We start from the raw sequence: 9,336 nt of genomic DNA on the forward strand, positions 1-9,336 counted from the left end.
TAGCTCCATGTGAATAAAAATTAGCTCTTCAAAATAAATCAAGTAAAATAAAATAATTCTAAAATAACTCTTAATACATAAAATAAAGTAAATAAAACTCATGTAAATAAAATAAATTAAGTTTTAAATATTTCAAAAGTAAAATAGAACTAGTATATATATCTTCAAAAATATTTATCTGAACTATGAGGAGAGATGTCCTTCTTCAAGCCATATTTTTAATTGTTATGTGATATATAAGTAGAATAGGCATCTCAACTATTTCACTTGATAGTGAACCCCATAGCTCCAAAAATCACATGCAACAAAAAGACCTATCACATGTCTAAAGAGAAAAAGTCAAGATTATACTATGCAACCTTGAGAAAGATTGATTTCGAATTACAACATGATTGAACAACCATATTGGATGTATCTAAATGATTATAATGAATGAATATACAAAAGAAAAATGATAAAACCCTACATTCAAAACCTTAAGTGATAATTAAATTAGATCAACATTTCTCTTTTGGTTCACTCAAGTTTTTCTCATATAATAGATCAACCAAAAATAGAAATCTCATGATGATAGGAGTATGTTTATAGTAATCATAGATATTCACATCAAGTATGAACCAAACACAAGGCATAAACATAAAAACATGAAACATACACGTGGATATTTGTAAACACAAAGCATACATGCAAATACACGTATTGTTAGATTACTTCTCATTGACTAGAATGCATCCATTGATTTATCTTTACCCTGCAAGATGGAAGAACCATGCTCTGATACAATTTGTAACGTCCCCTTCCAAATTTTCCCTAGAACCACAATTGCAACATGTTAGGGTTAGGGTTGTATATTTACCAATAAAAATATCTCCTTAAACCACATGATCCTAGATTTGAATCCTACAACCATAATAAAGGGAACAATACATATATATACTTCCAATTATTAGGGTTAGACACAAACACATTATACTCATACAATATTTATAATATTATTCAAGCACCATTATGGTTTGGAGGAAGAAACGTGATAAGTCTCCCTAAAGCAATATACACACTAATCCTAAGAGTGGAGTGAATACCATATCCCTCTTAGCCTTGGTGCACAATCAATATGAACATCTACTAAGGTGACCTACTTAGTGGGTTTCTTGTACGTACTTTCCCTATCTATGCTTCATCCTCTTAAAGACTTTAGGCATCACTGTAGAGTCAAAGAGGAGATTGTAAAGGGGTTTCTAGGTGGTTCTTATCTAAGATCAAGAGATAATGAGTATCAAATCCCTCTTGGCCCTAGGTGTTAGTAATATGGTCATCTCTAGGGTGGCCTACTTACATCACCATCTTACAACTCCCTCTTACACTACCCACCTTCCATACAAGATGGAATGTAAATAGATTGATTGCAGACATAAGAAATAAATATTTATCCATACATGGGAGTACATATATATAAGATAATAATTGACAAATATAGTATTTATACCACCAAATATTAGGATTAGTAATAGTATTTTAAGATAATAAAAAATTTGTTGTGATCTAGTGCTCGAGTTGGAGTTGTCTTCTCCTTGAATGTTGTCTTTCTATCTTATGGTTTTGTTGTTTGATGATTTTGATCACTTTATTCTATTCTACTCTACTCTTGGAAATAGGAATTATTATGTCATGAATGGATCCCCAAATGATCTGCAAACACCTCTTATTTATACCTTTCAATTAACACCCCTTCATCAAAGGTTTCACCCTTCCTAAACAAGTTGGCTAGCAAACAAATTAATTATATAATTTTTATTATCCCAAACCTTGTCCAAAGCTCCAGGCGCTCCATAATGGAGGTCACCCCTAGAAAAGTATATTTAATTTAATTTTTTTTTAAAAAGATAGGTTGGTCATAAGTCTAATTTTATTCATCTTCACTTGGGTCGATCCTCCTTGATCACTCCAAATATTAATTGCCTTTATCCCTAGTCAGCCATTTGCACTTGTTTAATCATTGACACTTGGCTATATAAATTTGTGACTAGGTTTAATGATGTTGTGATCAAGGGTTTAGGACTATTGTGACTATGGTTTTAAAACTACTGAGACCAAGGGCATGACATAAACATACCAAAATTCATCTCTTTTGAGTTTCCTATCTCTCACTTGGAATTTCTTGCCAACTATTTTCAAGGATCAAGGAACACTAGATTGAAGTAGTTTTAGATTAAGTTCAAGAGAGCATTGCTTAAGAAATTTTGAGAAGATCATTAATGAACAAAGATAAGTGAAGAGTCTTGCACAAGAGAGCACATTTTTTTAACAAAACTCATTAAACTTATCAACATCAAAATTATAACAATAACTCTTTGATGACTCCAATACAATACCTTGCAAACATACCAATAATTCCACATTCAACCCTATAAATCAACAACATGGTTTTCCACCAAACACTCTTTCTTCAAGAGGTGAGTGAACTCAGACTTGACACAACTCCTACTCCAAGCTATCAAATTATTTATCTCGATGAGATCCTCCTTCCATGTGAAGAAAGTGATCAATTATAGTTTTTTTATTATTAGTTGGTCTTTTTTATACAAAAGTAGGAGTGACCTAATCCATGTCATTAGCAATGGTCTAGTGTATGTGTAATTCTAAGTCCACCTTATTTACTTTAGTGGTGATTAGATCCAAATTTTCACAAGGGTGGACTTCACTTTAGTGATACAACCACCCAAGAAAGTCAATTAACAATTAAAACATAAGAAATATGCTTATCAAATAAGATCAACAAAAATTTGCAAGCCTAAAGCATAGTTAAAACCTTAAACAAAAAATAATAATAATAATAATTAAAGGCCTTGTATTATTTTTAAAAAAGTGAATACAAATGGTTTAAACACATACAAGGCTCATAAAATTAGAGCATTGACACCACAAACCACATGAATAGCCTAGAAAGAATAGGAGTTTAAGTGTGACCATAAGATGAGTGCATAACAACCATTACCAAAGGAAATTTTAATAAGCTTAGACACAAATAACAGGAATCCTTGGACATGGAGACAAATTTCTCACTAATGATCCACTTGTGATAAAATAAAAGACTTAACTCAACATATACAAATTGAGTACAAACCCCAATCATGTTTATATCACTTTGCACATGATGTTGAAGTGCAATGAACACATTTAGACATTTAAAAAGATAACCACAATGTAACGACTTATCAAGCATACAAAGGAACTATAAAAAACAACCACCAAAGGTATATGAAAGACTCCAAGTAAGATTGCAATTGAGATAACAAATTGAACATGAGGGTGTCCAATTCTAAAATTAAGGGTTCTTTTTAGTACCTTACACACACAAGTATCATGTTATTGTTAGTCCATGCCTTATAAGGCGGATACTAATGTTTTCATCTCGCTTTCAACAATTAATCACTATTTCGGAAACTGTGCTAGAAAATTTTACCTATGGTCTTTGATGATTTTTTCATTAAAGTGGTTACTTTTCTTATTTTTAGTTTTTTCTGATTGGCCCCTCATATTTTTGCCAAAAAATTTTGTATATTATTAAAAATAAGGAAAAATAAACTCCTGGCAAATAAGGAATGAGCAGGGGGGAAATTTAAGAAGCGTATACTATTGTTTTCATCTGATCAAATGTCTATTAAATGTTATTGGAAACTATGTCATGGAATGTTTGAAACCTTATGTTTTCACCAAGCCTCCAAACTACACAAGATGGAATTCCTTCAGTAGTCCACATGCATTGAGTATTCTTCCCCATTTTGCATACTCGTCAAGACGTGGCAAATCTATTTTCTTGTGTGTCAATATAGAAGTTAAATATGGGCCAACTATTCCCTTCTTTTGAGTGACAATGATGGATGAGATGAATCTTATCTCACTCCAAATAGCAGTCATGGTGGCTATAGTAATTGCCAGCACTCTGAGCTTTCACTTTTGTGGGCATTTGCTAATAAGGGCAAATGAGCTAAAAAGTAAAATATATGCTATGAATTTCTCATTTCTTTTGAAAATCCACATAAGAGTAAGTTGTTATTGCTTCAAAACAACCATTTCAATTGCGAGCTTTGAAGATAAAAGAAATTTCTAATAGTTGAATATGTTGAAGAATTAACAGATTATCCTTTCAATTTTCTCAAACATGCTCAAATGCTTACTCAGCTAAGACATGCAGATTTTTAGAGGCTTTGATTCAATATCCTTGCTGATACCTAAAATTCAAGAGATAAGTTTTTTCCCTGGATGTTTCCAACCTCCTCTTCTAAGGCAGCATTTTTATTGAAACACTAATATACAATATCACAACAATTCTATAGTAGTCAATACCTTTTGGCATAATAGATTGTAGCTATCTTTGATTATCCTTGCTTTTGTCATTTCTCCACACTCAAATGTCTATTTTACATGAAAAATATATTTAATGATGATGAAAATAATTTCAATAGTTCACTTATATTTATGTACTTTCTTGATGTCTTAGAAAAAGGGATTATTGTTTGTTATTTTGAGGTTTTTAGGAGATGAGTACATGCATGAAGGCCTTCTAGAGCCAATCATACATCAAAATATTTCAATCGCATATATTCTATTGGATCGAGAGAACAAACCTCATTTTTTGAATTGTGTCTTGGACAAAATCTTGGCAAATGACATAGTGTTTTCCCTCCTAAAATTCTCAACAACCATGGGATATCTGGCACCACAATATGCAACTATTCAATGTCTTACACTCTAAAACAATGTATTTTCCTTTGGAAAAGTAATCTCCTAGCTCCTCATTGGAAATAACCAAAAACAATAATTCGCTTGTGCCTCATAGTACCATCAAATCACTAGCAAAATGTGTATTTGCACTACCCAAGTAGCTAACCAAAGGCCTTCCATGAGTGTAATGCTTGACAGGTTTCAAACAAAAATTTAACCAAGAAATATTGGCTAATTGATAAATATTTAGATCTAGGTATTTTCATCTCGCACTTGTTGTAAAATCAAGAAGTTCATTGACAAAGAACAAAAAACTCAACCTATACATTTCAAATTAAAATCTTTTCTTCAAATAAGTTGTCCTTTAGCCTCTTTTCTTCAATTTCGTGTGTTTACTTTGCAAAAAAAAAGTTGACAATTTATGTTGTTTGAGAAATTACAAAAAAATTATGTTCCATTATGTATGGTATATGTATTCATATTATTTTAACACTTGTTTTGCTAAAATAAGTTGGCCCAAAGATGATGAATGTCAGGCATCCAACCAAGTTCTAGCTTTTGACACTAGAAACCACTTACGCTTCCTTGCATGTTTATTTATGACTTGTCAAATCCATGCATGTACACTTATTAACAATAAAGTACTAAAATTTCTTTAGGTCTAGAACCAAGGTCACAAACATTGCCAAACAGATGGTACCACAATCTAGAATGTATTTATTTACATTTCATAATCTGATCTAACCAAGGTTAGTATCAAAATGACTAGACTTTGGCATTTGGTAGGGACTCTATTAAGTGAATCTCATAAGGATTTAACTCAAAGAAGAGTTCAAGCATAAAATCCCCATAACATTTAACATGTTGTCATGGTGCATGGTTTGCATAGTTGTACATTTAGATCACAAGGAATGAATGGTTATGACCCTCTTCCTTAACCTCATGATCCATGTGGTTGCTTGTTACTTGTTTTTCGGAGAAATGGGTAGTCCGATAGAAAAATAAATAAATAGATAAAATACTATGAAATCTTGTTCTAAAATGATGAAACAATTGTAATCTAAGAATCACTAATTAAACATTTCCTTTTCCCTCCTTTTTAAATATTTTCCTTCAAATTTCACTTCCAAATTTATCTCTACTTTTATTTTATTTTGATGGGGAGATCATATCCACAAAATCATTTTAACTACACCATCGCAACCTCATCCCTTATTATATCAAGCCTTTCATTCACTAAGACTTGATCCATGATGAACTCATTAAGAATCGTTCAACCTTATTGATAAACCAAAGATCCATTAACTTATCTTTAAATTTAAATTTGAAAAAAAAAATCACATATAAAAAATACTATAACAATCAAACAAACCCAATAAAAAAAAAAAAAACTTCTAATAAGTTAAAATGCATGGGACCCTGCTGTAATCGATTTAAATTGATTGATTCGCCACCGCTTTGGTATTTGCGTGGATACTTATCCAAACTTCCCTGTGAAATAAAATCCGTAGCTCAATGGCCGGCCTGTTTGCATTCATTAATCAATTAAAAAATTAACTGTATTCTAATTTTTAATTAATTAATAAATTGCGATCAACGGTACTGCTGGTAAGTTCTCATGGAAATCTTTGTGTGGCCGTTCTTAAAGCTGGGCAGCTATATACTCGGCAAACATACTCATGCAAAGGCTATTCAAAAAATTAATGATGGAGACTGAGTTAGAAGGATTTGTCGTCACGGGAGCAGGAATTGCTGGTCTTGCCACTGCTCTTGCTCTTCACAGGTAACAAGACATCTTCTCTATGCTTTGCAATTTCTGAAGATATTTACATGTATTGTGCTGTGAGTGTTTACATGTATTGTGCTGTGAGTGTGATGGTACAGAGTGGGAATAAAGAGCATCGTGATGGAAAAAGCAGAGAGTCTGCGTGCAACAGTAGGTGGAATCGGAATCTGGACTAATGCTTGGAAGGCTCTCACCGTCCTTGGCATTGCAGACCACCTCCGCGAACAACATCCATTCAATTACAGAGGTGATCCATCAAAAAATCTCTAGTCTTTATCCACATATCAACAGGAAGAATGATTCTCAGAAAAAGTCACTGATTTGCAGTTTTGATTTGATCACACTCGATGGAGGTGGAATGATTCGGAATTTCTCTCTCCAAGCGAGTGACAGGTAAATAGATAACCCTGTAAATACACGTCCATAAAGTAATTGGTGAAGTAATAGGAAATTGATGCTCTGTGCAGTGGTCATAAATTCAGGTGCGTAAAAAGAGCAGCTTTACTGGAGGCTCTGGCCACAGCTCTTCCTCCCGAGACCATTAAATTCAACAGTAGAGTCCTCCGTGTGCGGCAATCTCTGAGCTCCAAATATTCGTCGGAAACGGAGCCGGAAGATGGAACTGTCATCAGAGCAAAGTTAAGGCAAAATATAACCAGATCCTCAAAGAAACAGAAGAAATATTGAAATTATATGATGGAAATTTACATTAAATTAAAAATTACTGTAAATCGACAAATAATTTGATAAAGAAATTAGTTAGTCAGGTAGGGCAAAATATAACCAGATCGACGAAGAAACAGAAGAAATATTGAAAATATATAATGAAAATATGTATTAAATTAAAAATTAGAATAAATCGACAAATAATCTGATACAGTGCAAAGAAATTTGTTAGTCAGGTAGGGCAAAATATAACCAGATCGACGAAGAAACAGAATAAACATTGAAAATATATTATGAAAATTTACATTAAATTAAAAACTACAATAAACCGACAAATAATTTGATACAGTACAAAGAAATTAGTACGTCAGGTAGGGCCAAAGGTAGGGCAAAATATAACCAGATTGACGACGAAACAGAAGAAATATTGAAAATATATGATGAAAATTTACATTAAATAGAATCATCCTCCAGAGATTATTAAATTCAACAGTAAATTCCTCGGTGCTGCAATCTCTGAGCTCCAAATATTCGTAGGAAACGGAGCTGGAAGACGGAACCGTAATCAGAGCAAAGGTAGGGCAAAATACAACCAAATCGACAAAGAGAGACGGGGGAAATAAATTCCCGTTTATCAAAAACTACTCATGAAAATCAAATTCAAGTAAAAACTATAATGAATCAAGAAAGCTCAAATAAATTAGTAAGTAAAGTGTTTGGGGTAACTTGTGAAACAGGGGGTGATTGGTTGCGATGGAGTGAGGTCGGTGGTAGCATAGGGGTTTCTAGGGTTTCCGACTCCCGCCAATGCAGAGCGCTGCGGGGTTCGGGGAATGGCGACCTACACAGACGGTCACGGTGTCCCACCAAATCTTCAGATTCACTTCTTCAATGGAGTAATCTTTGGGCGCATTCCGGTCAACGACAGAGAACTTTACTGGTTCGCCGCAAGGTAAATAACATATAATTTCTTCGCCTTCACGGACGTTAAACTGCACAGGTCAATCTGGTAATAACAATTTTTTGTCTCTAAACAGATTACTCCGAAATTGCCCAAGATCCCTCGCGAATCCATGAATTCACTAGGTCTTTATTACATCATTTTCCTTCACAAATCACAGAGGCGGTAAATCTGACAGTCAAGGACAGTCTGAATATGACCGTTCTGAGATTCCGGTGGCCGTGGAATATTTTAACGACGAGGGCGTGTAAAGGCAGCGTGACGGCGGCGGGCGATGCGGTGCACCCCATGACGCCTGACCTCGCACAGGGCGGCTGCTGTGCGCTTGAGGATGCCATTGTTCTGGCCAGATGTTTAGCAGAATCTCTTAATGGAAGGAATAATACTGATAATGAAGGGCAGATTGTGGAAGAAGCATTGAAGACATATGTAGATGAAAGGAAGTGGAGATGGGTATGGCTTGTAAGCCAAGTATACATCACAGGACTTGTTCAGCAGAGTTCCTCTGATTTCCTGAGATTCATCAGAGACAAAGTTGTTCTCAAGTTCATGTCACCCAAGGACATGTTTATTCAATATCTTCTATAAGAAATGTAAAATAAGAAATGTAAAATAGATATGCAGTGGTTATTCTCCATATTAACAGTATCCGATTAAAAATACAAATTTGAAAAATACAATTGTTTTTCAACAGATTTTTTGTATTTTTGCAGCATTGAGAGCACAGATTAAAAGGATCCAACCAATAGAAATTGTGTAAAAATTTATGAATAATAGACGGCTCCAAATAGATACAAATCTATCTACAATAAAGATTTAGAAATGTAACTCATTATGCAACTCATCAAAGTAAGTGAACATTTTACTTTTAATCATTATTTAAGTTGTAGATCCATAATTAACCCAAGAGCAACTCGTCACCATAGACATGCATTACTTCTTTGCCCTAGGGGAAGCATACAAGTAATCGTTATAGCTAACTTTGTGCACCTACAGATTCTAAATAGTACATCAAATTTTGACGATTTTTTATGTTTGTCTCCGCATGCGACTTAATTGCTTATAGCTATTGTTTTGGCTTCTGAGTAGTAACGATGCACACTGTGGGATTTGTTATGTGTGCAAGGGTCAAAAAGTACACATTTCAAAGTATCGCTCAATACCTACTTAAAGATGCCCCAATAATTGTGCACTTAAA

The 9,336-nt window shown here is 33.8% G+C and overlaps 1 protein-coding gene across 1 annotated transcript; it reads left to right on the forward strand.

Moving 5' to 3' along the window:
* Window positions 1-6,199: 6,199 nt before the first annotated feature.
* On the forward strand, window positions 6,200-8,817 carry LOC131048704 (monooxygenase 3). Its single transcript, XM_059214700.1, is given in 7 exon segments — window positions 6,200-6,508; window positions 6,610-6,758; window positions 6,760-6,904; window positions 6,979-7,192; window positions 7,639-7,753; window positions 7,915-8,073; window positions 8,215-8,817. Coding segments are annotated over 7 exon segments (1,371 nt in total). The 5' UTR covers window positions 6,200-6,431; the 3' UTR covers window positions 8,727-8,817.
* Window positions 8,818-9,336: the final 519 nt, after the last annotated feature.

Source organism: Cryptomeria japonica, chromosome 11 (assembly GCF_030272615.1).
Source record: "Cryptomeria japonica chromosome 11, Sugi_1.0, whole genome shotgun sequence".
In the NCBI taxonomy this organism is placed as follows: domain Eukaryota; kingdom Viridiplantae; phylum Streptophyta; class Pinopsida; order Cupressales; family Cupressaceae; genus Cryptomeria; species Cryptomeria japonica.